Source organism: Cephus cinctus, unplaced genomic scaffold, assembly GCF_000341935.2.
Source record: "Cephus cinctus unplaced genomic scaffold, Ccin1 Ccin1_scaffold0564, whole genome shotgun sequence".
Lineage (NCBI taxonomy): Eukaryota > Metazoa > Arthropoda > Insecta > Hymenoptera > Cephidae > Cephus > Cephus cinctus.
In genome coordinates this window covers 919,583-941,673 of record NW_014333216.1, presented here as the reverse complement: position 1 = coordinate 941,673, position 22,091 = coordinate 919,583, and the positions used below count along the sequence as shown (strand labels likewise).

The 22,091-nt window shown below is 40.4% G+C and overlaps 5 protein-coding genes across 7 annotated transcripts in view; 3 read left to right on the top strand and 2 right to left on the bottom strand.

The window, feature by feature from the left end:
- The first annotated feature begins 140 nt into the window (after positions 1-140).
- LOC107268572 (ufm1-specific protease 2) lies at positions 141-3,005 on the top strand. 2 transcript variants are annotated; one of them, XM_015741490.2, is made up of 10 exons: positions 141-354; positions 533-736; positions 835-1,065; positions 1,136-1,297; positions 1,373-1,466; positions 1,543-1,800; positions 1,891-2,037; positions 2,116-2,239; positions 2,305-2,558; positions 2,624-3,005. In XM_015741490.2, exons 1-10 carry the CDS (start codon positions 316-318, stop codon positions 2,836-2,838), a joined length of 1,728 nt encoding a protein of 575 aa, XP_015596976.1. In that variant the 5' UTR covers positions 141-315; the 3' UTR covers positions 2,839-3,005. The 2 variants fall into 2 exon arrangements, with proteins under 2 accessions (XP_015596976.1, XP_015596975.1); XM_015741489.2 differs by having other exon boundaries at positions 144-354; positions 2,113-2,239.
- Positions 3,006-3,162: 157 nt separating this feature from the next.
- On the bottom strand, positions 3,163-3,771 carry LOC107268575 (mitochondrial import inner membrane translocase subunit Tim8). Its single transcript, XM_015741494.2, has 2 exons — positions 3,554-3,771; positions 3,163-3,461 (listed from the first exon to the last, which is right to left on the bottom strand). The coding sequence occupies exons 1-2, from the start codon at positions 3,674-3,676 to the stop codon at positions 3,288-3,290; spliced, it is 297 nt and encodes a 98-aa protein (XP_015596980.1). The 5' UTR covers positions 3,677-3,771; the 3' UTR covers positions 3,163-3,287.
- A 90-nt stretch (positions 3,772-3,861) lies between these two features.
- On the top strand, positions 3,862-6,044 carry LOC107268573 (exosome complex component RRP45). The gene is made up of 9 exons (XM_015741491.2): positions 3,862-4,057; positions 4,132-4,226; positions 4,329-4,551; positions 4,615-4,832; positions 4,906-5,130; positions 5,198-5,328; positions 5,409-5,485; positions 5,641-5,773; positions 5,942-6,044. The coding sequence occupies exons 1-9, from the start codon at positions 3,992-3,994 to the stop codon at positions 6,004-6,006; spliced, it is 1,233 nt and encodes a 410-aa protein (XP_015596977.1). The 5' UTR covers positions 3,862-3,991; the 3' UTR covers positions 6,007-6,044.
- LOC107268574 (histone deacetylase complex subunit SAP30 homolog) lies at positions 6,028-7,864 on the bottom strand. Of its 2 annotated transcripts, none has more exons than XM_015741493.2 (4): positions 7,694-7,864; positions 6,853-7,184; positions 6,529-6,759; positions 6,028-6,436 (listed from the first exon to the last, which is right to left on the bottom strand). In XM_015741493.2, exons 2-4 carry the CDS (start codon positions 7,021-7,023, stop codon positions 6,308-6,310), a joined length of 531 nt encoding a protein of 176 aa, XP_015596979.1. In that variant the 5' UTR covers positions 7,024-7,184; positions 7,694-7,864; the 3' UTR covers positions 6,028-6,307. The 2 variants fall into 2 exon arrangements, with proteins under 2 accessions (XP_015596979.1, XP_015596978.1); XM_015741492.2 differs by having other exon boundaries at positions 7,310-7,863.
- A 6,871-nt stretch (positions 7,865-14,735) lies between these two features.
- Positions 14,736-22,091, top strand: part of LOC107268538 (high mobility group protein DSP1) — a gene marked incomplete in the record, with an annotated part of 10,653 nt that continues 3,297 nt past the window's right edge. Inside the window, 5 exon segments of the mRNA XM_015741408.2 lie at positions 14,736-16,961; positions 18,723-18,950; positions 20,163-20,329; positions 20,468-20,642; positions 21,598-22,091. Of these exon segments, the coding sequence (XP_015596894.1) occupies positions 16,305-16,961; positions 18,723-18,950; positions 20,163-20,329; positions 20,468-20,642; positions 21,598-21,723 (1,353 nt within the window).

Here is a 22,091-nt window from a genome sequence, read left to right as displayed (position 1 = left end):
GTTTGCGTTCGCAAAACTACAAGGCTCATTCGAATAATTGGGAATGCGAAAAACGGGTAAAATTTGTAGTGGGATAGAAATGGCGCTAGGTGTTGAGAAGAAATGGCGGTAAAAAAATCTAGGAATAACACTAGGGAGAAATTGAGTGTTCGTAAATGCAATGCTCCTTACTTCATGAAGATTTAAGGTTAAATTAATATAGATGGAGAAATCTATTTAAAATTCCTTCACTGAGATTGACGTTTCCCATATGGATTCTTGAGGACTTTAAATTTTGATAAGAGAAAAAGTATCGCAAAAGGTTTTTTAAATAAAATGGCACCGAAGCTTAAGATATCCTCATCTGTCATACAAGTACGCTTATTTCAACTCTCAACGTAAATCTCCTGTCTTAGTTTATAACTTTGTTGTGTTCACTTGTGTCATCAATACTCTAGATGTAACCTGTTTTATAAATATTTCAAGTGTCATGATAAACTAATGTTTTGTATACTAAATTATTTTATATTTTATTATATATTTTTTGTTTCAGCGACTAGGGAAACTGAAAAATCCATCAACCTGTCGATTATATGGTGTTATTTTTGATGATTCACTGTTGGTTTTATCATTCTCACTTGATGTATCAAATACTTATAATAGTAGAATATTTCAACTCAGCCTTCCTGCAGAAATATACCTTTGTGGAGTTTTAATTGTTGATGGAGAAGAAGAAGATATTTATAAAGCCTTTAAGGTTGCGTATGATACATTTGAGATTATATAGTGCTAGTGTGGAGCATGAATTTTTAATATTGATTCAATCATAAATTTTGAAATACCACTTAATTTCAGGATGTAGATGTTACGGATAATCCGCTACTTTTAAAATATTCAACCAAAATCACTGAATGTAACATAGAGACATTCTTTTACATTCATCAAAAACTTGAAATTGCCTCTTTCGAGATTCTATCTGAATATGATATCTGGCAAAAATTTACGTACATTAGACTTGAGGCAAATCTTTCGTTGAATTCCCAGAGATGGAATATCTTAGAAACGATAGAAGAAGCTCGAAAAAATGTATGTATTTAATATAATTGTTTCTGAAGCTTACACAAAAACACTACTAAAATATATTTTTACACAATAGATAGCCGCAGGTAAGGCAGGATTTTATTTACCCAAAGGAAATGTCTATCTACTTGGAGAAGATGCTGTTGACACTGGCAATAGTGAACTCCTTAATCTCTCTATTAACTACGAAGGCATAGGTCATTCCAAACATGATGTAAAAACTCCTCCAAGAGTCGTGGTATGATTTACAAACAGTTTCTTATCACTTCAATTTTTTCTAAAATATAAATTTATACAGATGTAATTTTCACAGGATGCTTTTTCGGTCTCAATGTATCTAAAAGTCTCAAAGGATAGATTATCTGATGAGGGAGTAAAGTATGCTCCAGTGATACAACATGTAAAACGTAATAACAAAGTCTTCTATAATTTATTTAACCTCATAGATATTCAATTTTCTTATTATATCCTCACTTTTTGCAGGGGAATTTGATTGTCTGGAATTTCAAGTAAAGATTGATGCCTTGGCTTTTGTCAGACGAGACATTTTAACCACTACACTCTACTCAACTTTAGTTGAATCAGCATGTAGAAATCTACGACTTCTTGAAAGAGCTGTACAGCATGAGCTGTCTGTACATAAGATGGACTCATTTAAAATTCCAGATATCGTGCATTTCAGACCCCAAAACATAGGGCATCTTTTAACTTTTATTTTTCCCACCAATGAGGAAACAGCGCGTAAGTTTATTATTTTTTCCAAAAAATGTCATGACGCATTTGCTTGTTGATTCTTTAAAAATTTACATAATATAATCCATTTCGATTTAGTTGAATTTCGACGAACTTTACACGACTTTCTGGCTCTGCCACGAAATCAACCGTATTTTCGGAATGGAAATATCGTCAAATTTCAAGGGGATATGCGAAAGAATGAACCACTAATCAATCCTCACGAATCAGTACCATCACCCGGAAGTAAATAATGACTTAGCTGATAGAATTTTGTTATCAATAATGTTGTAATTAAAAAAGCATAATATTTTCTTTCAGTAGTAGATGCAAAAGTGGCTTTAGTGGATGGGCTCTATGCCTATTATCATTACATGCAGGACAATTTTGATGATAATGGATGGGGCTGTGCTTACAGATCATTACAAACAATAATTTCGTGGTTCAGGTAATTACTAAATGTGTACATACAGGTAGATGCTATATCTGACAAATTTTTTGTTACATGTTTAGACTCCAAGGATATACTGAAAAGTCTGTGCCGACACATAATACTATTCAAAAGTGTCTAGTTGATATTGGGGATAAGCCATATGATTTTATTGGCAGTAAGCAGTGGATTGGGTCTATGGAAGTGGGCTTTGTCTTAGAGACTCTTCTAGGTATTACAATAAAAATTAACAGAGTATCTGTAGGTGAAGAAATGGCTTCTTTAGGACCAATGCTAGAGTCGCATTTTGCAACGCAAGGAACTCCAATAATGATTGGTATGCATTTCAGTATATTTGATAAAAGAAAATTTCTTTGACAATTATTTTTTCATGTTTTACAGGAGGTGGTGTATTGGCTCATACGATTCTCGGCGTAGCTTATAACGAAACGACTGGTGATATAAAATTCCTGATTCTTGATCCACATTATACTGGTGTAGAAATTCTACCTACTATACTGTCCAAAGGATGGTGTGGATGGAAGACTAAGGATTTTTGGAAGAAGGATGCTTTTTATAATTTATGTCTACCACAGCGTCCTGTTTCGCGGATTTAAACACGAATTCTCCTTTTATACATGGTTAATGAAACTGATGTGTCTAAACATAATTGAGTTATTTATATTTAATTTTGGTAATTTGTCAAAGGACTTGTGAAGTTTTTAGATGTACATCATTACAGTTATGCCATTGGTAAATAGAATGTTGATATATTTATACATAATGACGATTAAGTAGTTATTGCTTGGCACTGTAAAACCTCATAATCCTATCAATAATAATACGAGTACAGTACTTCCTGACAACTATTTGTTCCAAATGCAGAAAAACTTAAACTTAACATCCATGTGTATTAAAAAATATTAAATAATAAGACTCAATAAAACAGTCACATATTTGTATTTAACAGAAGATCTTTCAAGCGTTACTTTCTTTTCAGAAAAAATGAAAGTCTACAAAACAAATATTTGGTACCGAATGCAATAAGACATCTAGGAAAATTCTATCACATTCCACCAGCAGATTTCTGTAGAAGTTGAGTAAACCTATTTGTGATGAATAAAGATACGTCAATAAATCGGTCCACGCAATTATTGAGACATGTTTCAGTTCGACTGTCTAATTTGTTGCCAGGCTTTTCAACACACTTGTCCCAACAAAAGTCATTGAATTCGTGAATCTGATAAAGAATAGTGCAATGTAAAAACTTTTAAGTAATTTAATATATATTAATTTATTTTAATAAATGAATAACTCATAAGGTTATATTACCTGAGCATTAAATTGAGCTTTTTGCTTCTCAATCATTAGAAATTCTTGTAATTCCGAATCAACACCTTTGGATTTACTCGAGTCGTCATCGTAGCTCGTACTGGAATTAAATAAATCAGACATATTGCTACTTTCCTCTAAACGATTTAATAAACTTTTGTTTCAGATCGACTTTCCTCCACTAGCAGAATGGAAAGTCCAAAAGTACCAACACGAGACTTTATATTATTATTGCGTTCCTAAAGTCATTTATCGCGATACTCGTCTTATAGAGAAATACTAAGCTTCAAACATAGTGTGCGCTTGAACCACTTGACATCACACAATTTTATGTTCTATGCATGTAATCAAAGCTTTTATATGTATAGTTGGACAATATAACCTAACTTACCAATTTATACTTAAATTAATAAATAAATTTTTAAAAATTTTTGAAAAATGAGAGAAGTTATATTATCACATTGTGAAAAAAATTTCGTGAATAAGGCAATCGACAAAGAAACGGTAATTAACATCCATGCCATAAACGAAACAGAAAGTTATTAAATTATTTTATATTAAACAATCGTTTTTTTTAGAGACTCGATGGCCGGCAATTATTGGAAGCTAGGCCTGTCAATATACATTTTGGATCTAATTGGGGATGCTGTATTGTTTCCTTGGGTCGAACAAAGTTAGCATTAAATAAACCTTACATAAAATCCTACAAGATTACATCATTTAGTAACTAAATGTATTACATCATGGAATGAATGATTCATTTATGATTTTTCAGAGCTATTGCGCAAGTATCTTGTGATATTCAAAAACCAAAAGCTTCAAGACCAAATGAAGGAATGTTACATATAAATGTGGAATTAAATCCAATGGCTGCACCTTTTTTTGAAGCAGGACGCCAATCAGATCCATCTGTTCAAATAAATCGTCAGCTTGAGCGTTGTCTTAAAGATTCAAAATGCATTGATTTGGAATCCCTCTGCATCGTAGCAGATAAAAAAGTAAGCTGTATAGTGTGTAATAAAATTTAATTACATGTAACAACATTCAATTTACACTGTCAGGCTTGGAATCTGCGTGTGGATATCAATATTATAAATCATGATGGAAATCTTGTAGACTGTGCATCTATAGCTGCATTAGCTGCATTAATGCACTTTCACAGGCCAGATGTGAGCTCCAGCGAAGAGGAAATTATTATCCATTCGTTTGCTGAGAAAGATCCTTTACCATTAACTATATATCATCACCCAGTATGCATCTCCTTTTTAGTATTTGAAAAGTGAGTTGACGCACTGGTTAATTAAAGTAAGCGTAAGTCCATGTTTATTAGCACTGATTAATTATGTTTACAGTGGCAACACCATCATGGATCCGACTTATCTTGAGGAAAAGGTCGGCGTAGCACAGTTAACAATGGGAATAAATTCATATAGAGAATTGTGTAGCTTGGATTTTAATTATTTAACCAGAACTTCAGTAGCTGATGTTATACCAACTATTTCAAATCAAGCTGCCAATTATGCAGCTGAACTCGTGAGCCTCATCAAGGAATCCGTTCGACAGGATGTTGAAGCTCGGTACGACTTTGCCCATTCATACAATTTTCTTTAAAAGAGTATCATTTATATTATTGTCAATATTTAGATATAAGAAGGAAGTGAAGAACTTTGGACGCTTTGAGAATTGCATAGCAACAGATAAGTTGACAGCAATGTTCACAGATAAAATTCCAATAAAATTATCATCATGGGGGAAAATGGATGACAGAGAAGACGGTAAGAAAATAGTTTTTATTAAACTTCAAATATCTCGGAAAAGAGCAAAACTGATGAAAATTCCGTGTAAACGTTTTCAGAAATAATGGAGGATCAAAAGGAAAATGAACAAATCATCAAGATAAACAAAAATTCAGCTGAGCTGCTACTCTTAAAAGTATGGCAAAAAGTATATACAAGGGTTGTCCAAATGAAATACATTACTTATATACTTCAATTGGATTACCTTGTATATGTTTTTTTTTATTTGGTTATTATAATTGAAAGAAAAAACTATGGATGTACACATTCAAAATTTCATAAATTCATTAGGGAGATTTGTTTGGAAATGGGGGAGTGAACACCTGGCAAAATGATTCATCGTCAGATGATGAAGAGGAATCTTCCGATGAAGTAGTAATGGTGGAAGAAACTAAAACAAAATGCCATGTCTTGGATGATATAGGTAATAATATCTATATTTAATCAATACTAATTTGAATATAAGGTCATATCTTAGGGCACTACTTACCTTTTAAACTCTATTTGTGATCATGATGTGTCGTTAATAAGCTGTAAGTTCAAGATGAGCATGGTCTTCCGCTTTGTAACTAACGACCTGCTCTTGTTACAGAACTCAGTGAGGACAGTGAAGAAGAGGAGACGCAAAATATGACTAAGGATGATATCCAGACGTGAAGAATGAAAACAATAAAGGTGTTTGCTTAAATAAATTATAATGTACATGTAATTTCATTTTGCCACATTCCCATTACACATAGACTCTCATAGTATATCTATGAAAGTAGGAGAATGCAATAGCATTTCATATCAGGGATTTTTTTTCAAGTTCCATAAGTTCTGTTAGACATTATATATAATGTAACTACCACAATATCTGTTCACATGATTTCTTATGACAGGCTAAGCTTAGTATAATAACTGTAAAAAGCTGTAAATATATGTTAAATTAAGAGAATTGATGCATTCTCACAGAAGGCTACGTAGCTTCACTGCTCAGTCCATTCTTCTGATCCAGTTTATTTGCATTTGTTTTTACAGTATAAAAGAAAAAGCTCAAAGCTTCCTTCTCCACTACTTGGATAGTTTTAAAGTGTTTCATGAGAGTCTGTAAATTGTTTCATATTTTTGTTCCAATCATGCCCCAAATACAATTACATGTTAAATATTAAGAAAACGTTCTCTGAAAAGTGTACTTACATCAGCCAGTTGAGCTTTGTTAAGTCCAGGCCTTGTTGAAACCTTAAAGTGTCTTTTGTATCGCCTCAAAGTGCCAACCTGCAACTGGAAGAGGTCAACTTCAGGAAGATCATTATCTGTCTCTCCAGAGTCTTCTTCAGAGTCCTTTCTTCTCCGCTGCTGCTGTTGCTGCTTGGATCTAGCACACTGAATAACTTGCTTGTGATAATCACAAATATAAATATGTCGAGCCTAAAACAAAAAACCATTGATACATTAAATATTTTATTTGTTTTATCAATGTTATATAATTTAGTTTTCATTTGAACCATATTCATGACATACCATATTGTCCAAATTTAGTTTGAGACGCCTCTGAGTGACAGTCTTCTGAATTTTTTTGCTGTAGGAAGCATTGCCTGCTGGTCTGGAGCATCTTTCTCCCTCATCAACGAGACAACAAATTTGATCAGCTGCTCCACGTGAGTCTTCTTCACCAGTGCTAAACCCGTTCATTGTATGTGTCAAAGATGAATAACTGTAGTAATTAAAAAATCAAAAGAAATTTGCGTCAGGCCTTAAAACGACCTTCTATGTCTTTTTGAGTATTGTTAGTCATCTTTCTTCTAAGAAATATTTTTGGATTCCAAAGCCCCTGTCAGCAAAGTATCAGCAATCTGTAACCAGAAAAATATTCTCTTTATAAATACTTTTAAAGAAAACTATAACATAATTAAGCATGAGGAAAAAAGTTATGTAAAAGAATAGATAAAAGTAATATTAAATAAAAGTCAAATCTTACCAGACGGTACAGACAGGAAAGGATGCAGAAAATTCGCGAAACAATATGATTGCACAAATTTGTAGTACATTAACAGTTTTACAATATTACTTAAAAAGATCACAGTAAAAAGTCATCTGGATGATTACATTCAGATAAAAATGATTTTTCGGCGTTCTAAAAAGATGATATTCGTATTGCATTCAACTCCGGAGACACTTTGTTATTTACATGGTAGCCTTTTCACGAGTCGGGCAAAAGACCCCAAACAAACAACTGACAGAACAGCCAACTTAATATGACCGATTTTTCATGTAATAAGAAAAAATAGACTAATTATTATTTTAAAAACGTTAATATTCCTAATAGAAATATCCAGGGAAATCGAATAGAGTTCAACGGCACCTGATTATCGCTCATTTTCCATTATTTCACTTGATATTTCACCATCTTGTTTCAAGGTACATTTACATTAAACTTCTAGAAAAATAATATTATATTCAGCCAATTCCAAGTATAAAGAGACGTGCTCATTGGTAGCCATTCTATGGCGAACTGGAAAGATGCCCAGGCACACTGCGGGAAATAGCGCTATCTGGAGCCAGTTATGAAAAACGGTTAGAAATGCAGCGATTGGTGGATTTCGAGATAGTCGTATGCTTTTAGCCAATTGAATTCTAGGACGGTGGTAAGTTGAGGTTCGAAGAAGAGTCGGTTCCCAGTCGCGGTAATCCGTGTTTACGCGTCGTGGAGATATTTACGAGGCGAGAAATCGGAATTTCCCAGAGACCTACGTGACTTTTGGTAGAAGTTGAGGAGAGTTGAAAATTTCATTTTAAGAGTTCTTCAATCAGCAATCCTGGAGAATTTCGGCAATACTAGTTGGAGCGGGTTTGGTGTAAGTAATTTATTTGTTTACTCGATTTCCCAGCTATGGAATTTTCATCTCGCTTGATTACCCGACGGTGATGTCGGCCATTTTTTTTCAGTAGAAGATTTCAAGATTTTAATGTTTCACTCTTATCAGAGTGTTTTTTCTTACTGGGAAGAACGATTTATCGTTATTAAACATTATAAAACATCCTTTGAATCTGCATCATTTTGTGGTTAGGTTGGTGTCATTGCCATTTGCTTACTGCTCTTGTTCTGTGCGCTACTGCCATCTATTCTTGTTCACCTAACCTCGAAACGTTACTTATTATATTAGACATTGCGTGAGTCAGCTAAGAATATCTAATGATTGCAGTAAATGAAATTTCTTCTTATTCCGTCGTAATTCGTTACGTTAGCAGATAAGTGTTTCATTTCTGACATGTTGGTGGGAATGTTCTATGCATATTGCTCCATTCCCGTACGCCAGCGCCGCCAGCACTTTTGAACCTAACCTTGTACATTACTCGAAGGCATATAACGAATTTTCTGAATTCCACTTGAAGAATATGGTAAACAATTATGCAATCGACCGTCTGGAACTCTGAGCTATAGATAAAAATCACATTTTGTTTCATATTATTTAAATGTATCGAAGGTTTAAACGAACGATTACTTCCCGCCTTTTTCAATCGCCGATAGATCCACGCGTCGTCATTGGTGCGTTGTGGTGGGGGGCGGTGACGATGCCCGTAGAGGATTGGTGGGGATCGTAGGACGAAAAAGAAACGCTCGAAAACGTAAAAGGTCCGCGCTGATTGGCTTACTTTTTGCGGCTTATCTGAAATGCGCCAATGGTAATGTCGATTTTCCCCGGGTGCACGTCCATATGCCGCGTAAGTGGCGTGGGGTCGCGTATATTCGAAGCTCCGTGAAGCCTTTTAAGCCGCGGAGAGGGCCGTCAGCAGGTAAGAAAAACGTTAAATATCTAAGACGTGTCTCGTTGACAGATCGTGGCGTCGCGACGCCGCGTTAGAGATGCGTCGCGGCCACCGTGTACTCCATAAAACGAACGTGAAACAACCGTCGCCCATCGTGACAGACGCCTGAACCATTCCGTACATAATATCAACGCACAGTCCACCCAAGCAAATGGCTGCCAAGCCTATCTCGTATCGTTCATTTCACTGGTGACTTAAATTATCGTGTTCCTCCTTAATTTCTTGTGTTTCCTCGATCCGTATCCATTTAAAATATTCCCGTGCTGTCTGCCATTGCCTTCTGCGACGGACATTTTATTTTTTTTTCTTTCCTCTTGCGTGCCAACATTTCGTAAACCTCGCCGTCTCTGTCGCCGTCCACATCCTGTGACTGTCGTCGTGTATTTATCAATTCTATCATATCTATGAACTTTTGTGTGCATCGCGATACTTAGAAATACGTAGAAGACACAGATTCAGCATTGGACGAGACAATTTCTCGCGTCGCATTGATGTACCTAGCGGAAATAACCGAAAATTCACGAGGAGGCGAGCATGTCGTATACGTGGGACGACTCGATGACTGACGTAGTGTTATAAGCAGTTTATTGTACTTAGATGGCTTGAATTTCATCTTGTGAACGATATAATCTGTTTGAAAATATTAAATAAAAATATTCAGTTTTCAAGTTCAGTGTTTATGCGTAAGCGTCTCTCTCTGTTGCTCGCTTACTCTATCTCACGGTTTTTATTCTGATGCGCCGCCATAATATTCGTCACGCGGTCGAGTGTCATGGCGCCAAAAGATAGATTTCTTAGTTATTTCTAGTTCCCTATTCTTTCTATGGGGTCTTCGTGACTATCGCTCACCTCGTGCCTTACTTATTTGCTACTACTTATTTTTTTTTATAGTTTAGTGACTAGCATAACTCGCACTGGTGCAATTTCCGACTAGATTTTATTTTCATTTTTATTCTACTTTGTTTTGTATGTCTATTTCGTAATTTTCGTTCTCTCTCTCTCTCCCCCTCTCTGTCTCTTTTTCTCTCTCTTTCTCTCTCTCTGTAACTTCGTACACTCTCGCTTTACGTCTCAGTCTCCCACCATCAATTTATTTAACCTGTTTAACTAGACTGCTGTACGCACGAGTGGTGGACAATCAATGATTTCGCTGACATAACCTGCAAGCCTCGCTTCTCACGTTTCTCATGTACAAGTTTTTATAATCGTTTTTTTTTTAATTAATCACGAGTATATAACGTTTACAGAATTCGATATTCTATTGAAAAATTATTTTTATTGAATTTAATTTTGATTGTTTTTCGAGTATAACCTAAAAGCTGTATGTTGCTGTATCACTTTTACTATTACTCCATATATCCGGCTGCTTTCTTTACCACGTATTTTAACATAACCACCACTTCCGCTTCCGGTGACTTGACTCAACCAAGAGCCAGTTTAGTAACATTTCTTTTAATCTCCTATCCTACTCTTACCATACTTTAAATGATTTTCCCTAATCCACAGCTGTATTTCTTTTTTTTACTCGTATTAATTGATGGGCATGATCGCAGACATGCTCTGTTTCTTCGTGATAGCAGCTCCACTATTCAAAATTGAACCCGCCATGATCCTTCAAATCTTGGCGGGCTTTTCTCTCTTGGGATATTTATAGCAAATAAATATCGTTGAAGCACCACGCATTTATATTTTTCGTAGCAGTTACTTGTTCTTCAAGCCATAGTCATTGTACCACGAGATTCCAATTGTCTTAGAGTCATTTACTAGAGAAGAACTAGCAAGTCCTGTAGTAAAAATCAGATGGTCCATTAAATTTATTGCTAAATTATATCTCCGTGCAAAATTTTTTTTTTCTTAGGACAAATAATAAATGGTCAATTGCAATAGTATCTATTTTATAGTATTTTAAAAATTACTTTGATTAGTCCCTAGAGAATCGTGTTACTTCACAAATAAATGAGTTACGGTTTGAACAATAATAAAAATTGTTGTTTTGGACTTACAAGTAGTCGGATCATAGTTATAATTTTAACTGTGCATTATTAGTATTTCGAATTGAAACTCGAATTCTTCGATTGTCCTGAAAGAATTCGTTGCTCTCCTAAATTTTACCGTTGCCCTCGCAAGGCCGGTTTTACGATGTCCGATTTTACGGACAATGTTGCTCGACCTTTTCGTTTTTCTTCTTATTCTGGGTCCTCTTTGGAACTCCTTGGTCCTTTCTGCGTATTGGCCTGACCGAACATGCTTACCTGAACCGTCGGACCCTTATTGACCTTTTAGGACTTAGTACAATCTTTTGAAACTGTTCGTTTACTCATTTTCCATTGTTCTTATAATTTTTCTGGCAAGACTACTCGTTCTCATGGTGCCAGAGTAATTTGGCAACATGTCCAATAAGAAACTTCATTTAGTATACGTGGCCGAATTATGTTTTATCGCTGTGCACAGTATTTTTGTACCCCAACCATCTTGTATACATATGTTCTTTACTTGAAAAATTAAATAAAAATTCCGTACGTTCTCATAAAGTTTACATTTTACACGACCTTGAAAAATACTTGATTCAGTTTCGCGAATCCGTGTATTTTTGTATAATACATTCATCTTTATGAGATCGTCTAGAGTGTACTCAGGCGTTTTTCCCGCCGGTAACGATCGAAGTGAGTCCCGCCATTCCCTTAGAACCAACACGAGAGCGTTAGCCATTGTGAGCGGGATGTATAGCAAAGAAAGCAGAAGAAAAGAGAAACTAGCTAGAAGATCCTGAAATTTCGTTTACAATAATTCAGCAGCGCAGTACGAAACATCGATAATGGTCTATCCGAATGAATGTTTCGTCGAAAACTATCGCAAAATTTTCACGAATCATTCCAAGTATCCTTTCCAGTGACCTAGGATGTACGATTGGCCAATGGGAAGCCGCGTCCTCGCTTATGCAGCAATTTTATTGGCGACTCACGTAACGTGTTTCGTTTCGACTGGAGCTTCGTGTTGGACCGGGTTTGGTGTAAGTAATTTGTTTGTTTACTCGATTTCGACTGGAGCTTCGATAGTCCAAGGGTATGGCTCCGGGGTAGTTCGGCTATATTCGGGGTAGGATAACGCGGTTCGCGTTAGTTCGTACTTATTCGTGAATATTCGGCTCTCTCGTGCAGGACGCTAAAGAGAGAATTTCGAGTTTCCCTACAATATCCCGTGCCATGTTTTCTCTGGTCGGGCAGCTCCACGTTCCACGGCGTTCCTCGTATCCCGACCCTGGGAATGCGCTGTTCCTTCTCTCTGTCTCAGTTTCTCTCTCCCTACATACCCCTCCCACGCCTTCTCATTCTCACTCCCTCTTACGATCTCTCCCTCTTTCTCTGGCCCTCTCGCGTCTTATTGACCCGGACCCGGTTCTCTTCTCTCTCTCTTTCTCTTCGATTTGCCGTGTTACCTCGAACTCTCTTGCTCCACGACTTAACTGCCTGACACGGAGAAGGATGAAAAGCGAGAATGAGAGAGAGAGAGAGAGAGAGAGAGAGTAAAGCAATATATTTCCAAGGCGTCCGCTCGTCGGACTTCTTTTTCGAAATTTGCTGGTTACTATTGGGAACGCACAAAATTTTCAAGATGGCCACTTGGCCGTCGGGGATGTTAAATCGCAATTAACGTTTCGTTGCGTCATCCCTACCAATCGGGTTCTCAATAGTCCTTGAATTCCAATGGAATTCCAGCTTGATACAGTCATTGGACACCGCGGAAGATAATCCTTTCGTTTCTCCTTACACGCCGTAAGTTTATTTATGCCAGAGAATTTCGAAAATGGTCGATGAATTAAGAGGTTTAGAAATTTAACATACAACAGAACGTCTCTTATAAAATAAACCATAGACTGATCACACCTGTTAAAAGTTTCAGTACAGGTTCTTTAACGGGAAAGATGGCGTCTTCGTGTTAATGTACGTATTTGAATATTCACCTAGCAATGAGTCAATTCGATGTCACACTTAAGAAATGGGCAAAGAACGAAATTTATTCTTAGGGTTGAAACACACTTCCGGAATCGTTGAACAGAATTTTGGAATCGAATCCGCGCCAATCCGCAGGTGCGTCTGCTGTACCGGCGAACATGTCAACATCAGTCGGTAACGTAGTGCAATCGCGATAGGATTACTCGTATAAAGAGCAAAAAGACCAAGAAGAAACCCTACAGAGAAAAAGCGTGTGAAGTCCGCCTGGGTTCCGATTAGCCTCTAGTCAAAACTTGTCAGTAAGAACGCGAGTGAGCATGAGTATATATGATGATATCAGGAGAGAATGAGACAGAGAAAGAAGCAAGACGCGAGTAGCAGCAATAGAAGCAAGGAAATCTCAGCCTAAAAGCTGACCTCGAGTTTCAAGGGTAGAGAAGGGCTCGGCTTGCCTCTCTGTCCAAGTCACAGCAATCGGGCTATCAAGCAGGCAGGCAGACAGAGGCTAGCATAGGCAGAGTCAGGGTACGCGCTGTTAGCTGGCTGGGATGGAGGAAGAAGGCAGCGTTGCCTTGGTGGTGGTGGCATCCCTTCTCTAGAAATAACGTAACGCGATTGGAGGAACGAGCCGGGTTCCTTTGTGAGCGGTCGGGTGAAAGCGTAGCTTGGCAACGTTGCATCGTCGGCAAGGGGATCGGGTGGAGAGACTGTGTTGGTTGGTTTTGCGTGAGCAGAAGTGAGAGGGAGACAGAGAGATACCCGTCAGGCAAGTTAAGAGAGTGTATGAGTAAATCCATGTGGCCCGGCTGCCTTCTCTTCTACATCCGTGTAGGTCTCCTAGCGTCGGATAAACGTCCTGCTTCGTTCGCCTTCGCCACGGGCAGAAGCCGTTACGGAAACTCACGAGCCCCACCCCACCACTCTCGATCGACTTCGCCTGTATTCGTGAGCAACCGACATTACTCGTACCTATTCGTCTTTCTTCGGCTTGGTATGAAAAACCATACACTACGGGCTCTCATATTTGTATATACACACGAGCGCTTGTTACCCCGTGTTAGGTCTATTTCGTACTCCCACTCTTAAACCAATATAGACGCAATTCCTCATCAGGCCTGTTTTTAATCCTGTACGTACTGGCGTATCAGAGTGTTGAACCGAATCCATATGTATCACCACGTATAGTTCGCATATAAACCGTGTGCAAGTGTGCCACCGGCTTGACACTAGTGTGTGAATCACGTCGGCGCAGTAGTTCTCGCGTGGGGGCGAGAGGTCGCTAGTGACGTGTGCGGTCCAAGGAGTGGGGACGGAGAGACGGCGATTGGTGGTTGCTGGATGGTGGGAGAGAGACGGAATGGGAGTGAGACAAAGAGAGAAGTAGTAAGACACTCTTAGCCGATCGTGGGGTCGTGAGAGTGCAAGCGAGAAGGCGAGAATAACCGAGGGAGAGACTGCGTAGTAGCGGCGACCGCGAGCAGCAGCGCGAGAGAGTGAGGGGAGGAAGGTGTCTCCCTTGCACCGTATACCCCTCAGCCGCCCACCAAACGAGCTAACGAACGTCGAGCGTAGCGTCGAGTACACCGCATCCCAAGCAACGCACGTATCACGGGCAACGTAAGCCAGAAGCAACGTGCATGAAGCCCCGCACGGAACGTACCGCCGTGTCGTAGGTTCGTTCGTGCTCGCCGGCCCTGACAGACAAGCCGGTGTCCTTTTGTATACGGGCCGTAAAGAAAGCGACGGCATCATCGTGAGCCAACGGGCCGTTGTGCGTCGTCGTCGTCGTCGTCATCGTCGTCCCTCTGTCGTTGTTACAAATTCCCAAGCCGTGTCGTGTCGCCTTCTTCTCTTCAGTGTATCGTCGAGAAAAGATATATATTACCAAACGGACTGAGCGTACTCGTGTCGCGTATTGTGCTGTGATTCAGTGACAGGCCGGACAGAACAGGAACGCCGTGAGAGAAACGGTTTGGAAAATATTCGAAGAGAGAAAGAGAGAGAGAGGAAGAGTGAGTGTGATCCGATATTGAAGAAACGTTTATTATCCGCACACGCAGACACGCTCTCCTCGTGTGCGCGCTTCTGAGAGAGTGAGAAAGAAGGGCAGGGTTAGAAGAAAAGAGTAAGAGAGAGACTACACGTACTCTCTCCCTCTCTTCCCCCCTGTATATAAAATACCTTACTCCGACCGTAGCCTTCCCTTCGGTGTCTCTATCCGTTCGTATCTTTTTTTTTCAATTCTCTATCTCACTTCTTGTAGCCCTTTCTCAACATCGCGTCCCTGTGCGTGGTTGTCGTCCTCCTCCTCCTCCACGAGAAAGAGACGGGAGATTACGTTTTCGGAGAAACGTGAGAATCGACAGGAGGCCGCGAAAACATTTCCGAATAGAAGGACAATGTTCGTGAGGTAGAAGAAGTAATAGCAGAAGAAGCACGACGCACGCACGAGGTTGTAGCGCCTTGTCGGACATACGATTCTTCGATTTTAAAGCCGGCGAACGAGAGAGAGAATTTTCTCTCTAGGCACACAGACGCACACGCACACACTCTCTTACCCTCTGAGAGTTATATCGCGTCCTACCGCGTCACGCACACTCTCTACTCTGTGTGTGCAGTGTGTGGCTATAGGCACACATATATGCATATATATGTATATTAAATATATACACGCGTTCCCGTGCTCGAGAAGCGGGTAGTTTTCTTCTTCATCCTCGAGTGCTTGGTGTGTAAACGTGTGTGTAAATATACATATGTAACGTGGATGGTGTTATATATATATATATATATATATATATTACATGTAATTAAGTACGTTCGTGCCTGTTAATGTGTATCGGTGAGAAACGGTGCCCGCGGATTTTCCATCAATCCACCATTGAAAAATTAGTGGTTTACCCCACAATAATAATACGGGATCCAGGGACATCGTCGACGTCGTCCACGAGGGAGGCAAAAAATTGGAGAAATAAGAGAGGGCAAACCGGTGATTGCTTGACCGAGGATAAATAACTCGATATAGAAAGTGTCAAGAGGCGAAAATTATAGAGACTACAATAAAACTGTCGGCTAGTTTGTATAAAGACGAGCCCGTGTAACATAGAACGTACAGAGAAAGAAAGATAAGTGTGAAGAAGGATAATAAGAGGCAAGTGTGATCCTGACAGAAGGAACTCCAGAGGATCCAGTGACATGTCGGAACATCATCGCGTAGCCGGTGGCTGGGGTACCGCCAGTCCCGGTAACAGAGACGAGAATTCCACCGGTCCCGTCTGGTGGCCGGGTGGAATGTCCGAGCAACAACAGCAACAACAACAGCAACAAAATCTTCATCAGCACCTTCTGAATCAACAGCAGCAGCAACAGCAACAGCAGCTAACCCATCAGCAGCACCAGGAGATCGTGCGGAGCACTGCTGCCGCCACGCAGCAACTATTCTCCTACAAGATGGCCTCCAGCTTCCAAAATCCGTCGACCACGGGCACCCAGTCGAGCGTGTCCACGTCCTCGCCGGTTGGCTCGTGCATGAGGGCGGCACCTGGTGGCGGAAATGGCGGCGGAACAGGCGGCGGAGGAGGAGGCGGAGGCGGCGGAGGAGGCGGTGGCGGTGGTCCCACGGGATACGATTATCGGCTACCTGGCAATCCAGGTGGCGGCGGTGGCGGCGGCCCCGGGGCCCCTGGCGCCGGGCAAACATCGGCACCACCACCTGGCGTCCAATGGTGGTATCCGGGCAGCGTAATGGACGCCGCGCAGCAGCAGCAGAACAACCTTCATCAGCAACAGATGCAACAGCAACACCTATCGCCCATTACCACACAAGCGTCCACGCCCCCTATTATGTCCCCGGTACGTTCTTCGAGCCCTCATCACGGTGTCTACGAATCTTATATTTATTTCATATATTTTCATTCTATCCGCATAGTCATTCTCTACGCCGCGAGACTCTTCCGTTCTAGTACATTCCACCCCCGTGTAACGTACGTACAATTGCCCGATCGACGAAATCCAGCAACTCTTAGAACATTGTGTCAAGTCATTCCGTTCATATCGTATTTGATTCTCATTGTCAGTAGAGATTTTCTCTTTTTTTTTCATTCTCAGAATTTAAGAAATTTCTAGAAGGGGAAATACTTTTCGTGCGCACCAACTGTACAACTCTGAATTTTCTATCTTGCGTTAATGGCTTCTTGTTCTCTGTCCTCCTCTAACGACGTTTTCCATTACCTGTCTCTCTCACTCTCGCATTCCCTTGCTCCTGACTTCACTGACGCTCTCTCTTTCTTTCTCCCTCTGCTAGCCCTCTAGACTCCCTTCTAACAGGACCCTAGGCTCGCCTTCTATGTGTCCCCCTTTTTTACTCCTACTTCGCCGTACCTCGGTATAGCGTCCTTCCATTGGTGAAAAGGATACTCAGTTACCGACCGCGCTGCCTGCTCGCCCTCGCGATCTCTGTATCGGTTAGGATCGGTCAGAGTCGGACGCGTTAGGACTCAAGTCTGCTTTATCGATTGAATTTCGCGCGATACCTACTCTGAATATTGGCTGGCGCCTAGGAGGTAGGTGTACGTGCGTAGTAACAGCGTGGTGAGCGTGCGTGTGTATATGCGTATTATTATACACAGAGTAATTTTCCAAAGGAAGAATGGCAAAGTTAGAAAAAAAAAATTGTCTATTATTTCTTCGTATCCTCCGGTCTGATGCCGATACATTTCACGTCTGCGTATCGTGCTATCTTGAATTTTTGTTTTCTCAGAATATCGCGTTACGTTTATACGAATCTTCAATAATACAGACCTCTCTCCCGTCACAGGTTTATCCGGTCTCGAATAACCACCCTCCGTCACACGACGTGTATGTTTCATTTAATTCGCATCGAAGCTTTCTTTTTCATCCTGAAAAGTGTACCGTGGCAGGACGGATTGAATTTCCGATGGGGCTGTACCCGTGGCATTCTGGGAAACTCCTGGAACTCCTGATCCTCTGTAGCGTGGTCACTGTCCAAGAATCAGAGTTCACGCGCACATTCACGTGATCCTCGGTTCGACTTATAATAATTTATTGAGAATTCTCGGCGTGACGGCGTCTTTCTCGATTCCTCTGCGAGCGTCGCCACGAATATTGTGCGTTTCGGATTTACGTTTTGAGACCTCGCACATCACTGACTCCTTCCGTTATGCAAGTAAATATGGTTCGTAAATCCATATTATTAATTTCTTTGTCGAAGCGTGTCTCTTACTTACACGAATGGATATTTTCGCTTGTGAAAATATTCTCTATTTTCTGCAACGATCGCTGTTCAACTTTTGCTCGCGTAAGCTCTTCTCGGACGTCCATCTTTATACTGCTTTGAGAATTGAAATATTTTCTTCAAACGAATCGTAACCTTTCTACTGCCTTCGCTCGCCTGTCATTCTCGAGCAGCTCGTGAATCGTAGAGAAAATACATACATTTAGGTAAAAATTTTTACCGATCCTTAGACACTCTGATACTCTTTCATGCAAATGCGTGAAACTAAGTGATACCTGCCCTAACAGTCTAGAACTATTATTACTTGCAACATTGTCGTTTGGGTACAGCCTTTAATGGACGGTCTTCTCTGATTTCAGCATCAGATACAGCAGCTACCACAGCAGAACAATCTTCAGCATAATAACGCGGCAACTCTACAGCGAGACAAAATGCCCAGAGGAAAGGCAACCGACACAAAACCGCGCGGCAGGATGACTGCATACGCCTTTTTCGTACAGACGTGCCGCCAGGAGCACAAGAAGAAACATCCCGAAGAGAACATCGTCTTCCAGGAGTTCTCCAAAAAATGCGCCATGAGGTGGAAGGTAAGAGAAGCATTGAATTATATTTGATTAATTTATTAACGAATAACGTAGCGATGGAGAAATTTAATCACGAAATTAACGTCCTTTTCAGTTTATTTTCTAGAGGTTAGATTGGTAATGCTTTCCTGTAAAAAATTAGGTTAGGTTAGGCTGCCCGCGCCTCCGCTTCTAACTATCGACCAACTCCGCGCGTACCACCCCTTTAGCTCTCTCCCCAATCCCAGCTGCGGAGCCACCCTTTTCGTCCGTTACGAGTCCTCTCCATCTTGCTTCTGCATCCTTCCAAAACTCCCGGCCATGTTGGAAGCCTTGTGCGTCGTAGGGTATATTTTTTTTTTTTCAATTTAAATTCCATTACACGAAATTGGAACCCGATGGACGTGTATTTGTATGCGAGAGGAAGTCGTAGACAATGTTTTCTATTAATCATTCAGTTAACGTAGGTTTATTTTGTATGTTATATTTATCGATTTTCTCCGTACATATTTAATTGTTCTAAAGGGCGGCCATATTGGACGCTGTACAGAAACAAGGATCGATGCTTCTTATTTGAATTAAATAAGAAAAGACTGTGGAAATTATTATTGCAAAGTGTCACATCTCATCCGAACGTATAATGCTGTTGTACTTTTAATATGGTTTCGTAAGATTATGATACGCAAACGTGTCTTTCTCTATCGTTTGGTCAGCCATCTTGAATATCTCATACGCAGTCTTATCGGAGAACGAAAAGCCTTTACAGTGAAGAAAAAAGACGTATTCCTTATTTATGTACGTGTTACCGTTAATGCCATTTTGCGTAGATTGCTTATTCATCGTTTACTTGATTCACGTTGTACGGCGCATGCGCGTGCGCCTTCTTAATTTTTAATAAGTCGCGTGTCCGTGCCCTTCCTAAACTTGGCCGAACTGACGTTCAATCGATTTTACAGGCCGTCATTTTCCCTTGCCAATTAGACGAGGGGGAAAGTAAATGTTTCCCATAAGGGAAAATTTGCTCGAATATAGGATATACGCGAGCCATTCGTAGTGATTTCGTTCATTGCGTAATGGGTAGGTTAAATGAGATTTTATTTTTTTTTTTACGAAAAAAAGAAGAGAGCGAAGAACCGCCATTGCGGGCATATAAACTGTTAATGAGGCCACTGTAGTCGCGGCAGCGATACTGTAAAGTGAATCGATAAAAATCATCTCGTTATCTCCCTGTTGCAGACAATGTCCGACAAGGAGAAGAAGCGTTTCCATGAAATGGCTGAGAAGGACAAGAAGAGATACGATACTGAAATGCAGAATTATACACCGCCCAAAGGAGAGAAGACAACGGGCAGAGGCAAAAAGCGCAAACACTTGAAAGATCCCAATGCGCCCAAAAGGTCACTGTAAGTATATCGTTCTGAGCTTCGTTTAAAATGACTTTTTTTTCTTGTTGTATGAATTGAGAATGCCTGTACTTAAAAGTGGTAGGATGAAATGACGCAACGAGGCGATACTACTGGAAATATTTGTCTCTGACTCAGGTCGGCATTCTTCTGGTTCTGCAATGACGAGCGTGGAAAGGTGAAGAGTTTAAATCCAGAATACGGCGTGGGTGACATCGCCAAGGAACTTGGCAAAAAGTGGTCTGACGCAGAGCCCGAAACCAAATCCAAGTACGAGGCTATGGCAGAGAAAGACAAAGCACGATACGAGAGGGTATGTATTGACCTTCATACGTTATATGACACATCACTTAGCCGCGATACCGTTTGGATTTTCTGGAAACGAAGGAAAAAGTATTGTTTAAGAGTCGATTCTATAGTCCGTGTCACGTTGAATCCTTTCGATCGGTCTCTCGATCATGTGCTTTTGGATTTCATATGTAAAGTCACAGTAGAATTTATTGATTCTGTACTTGTTAATAAACAATCAGGAATTAATGTGTCAGCTTCTGTTTACTGGTTTGGGTATTTCATTTACTTTCAAGCATCTTTATAGCTCATCGATGCATTATTATGTGTTGTAAAGTTTGAATGTTTTTTTAACGTTTTTTTTTTTGCATATCTCGAGTCTTTGTATTATCCAAGTCAACAGGATCGTTGTTTTATTTTCCTTTATTATCGTCGATTAATTTCATTAAGTTGTACAAACAAAAAAAAGACTACCTACAGCCAAACCTAGAATTAAGGACGCAAAAACGGCGTCCGTGTGGGTTCGGCGTAGCAGCAAAAAAAAAAGAGCCAAAAGCTGGTGTTTCTTCGTGGTGAAAGCAAAAAAAAATCCAAAAGCAATGCTTAAAAAGTAAAGGAAACAAAATTGATCGGAGCCGGAGGATATCTCGAGGGATTCTGTCTGTGTATGCAAAAGAAAAATGAAAGCGAAGGGAGACAAAGAAAGGCAATAGAGAGAGAGGGTCGAAAGATGGAAAAACGAGAAAATCCAAAAAGAACTCCGAAAACGAGTCAGGTATATCGGCCTCTGGGGCTTCTGCCGCCTAAGTATCCGAGTATCGAGTGTACGCGTGTATTGTACGGTGCGTACGCGTACCCCGGTGGGGGGTTACCCATACTGGCGGTAGGTACTCGGTGATAATTAAGCGCGGAGTGCTTGCTGTGTCTGTACTAATATCGTCCATTCCCCATTGGGCAACCCCCTACTTCCTATTTTTTAGGAGATGACAGCGTACAAGAAGAAGGCGAAGGACGACGGTCCAGGAGTCGGAGCACCACCGAAAATTCTGAAGCACGATAGCGAGGAGGACGTAGAGGAAGAGGATGGCGAAGAGGACGACGAATAGCCAACGACGAATAGATCAGCGAGTTCTACGCCGTGTCCTCAAGCGATCCAGAAGCATACCTCACCTACTGTACATACCATTGACCTTAGCGTGAGCGTACTTACACCACCAGCACACCACAACCACAACAACCACCATAACAACCACTACCACCACCAATAACACCATTAGGAGAACAAATAACTAATCCTAATCAACGATCATTGAACTCCTCCCCTTTCCCCCACCCCCCGTCTTTACTTCCCCTTCTTCGCATTAACGAAGACGTTCCTAACCTAATCTATCCGTAATACCGCCTCCCCCCCCAACCTCTTTTGCCAATAAAACCATGTGGAGTACGTATGCTGCTGCTGCTGCTACACTACTAT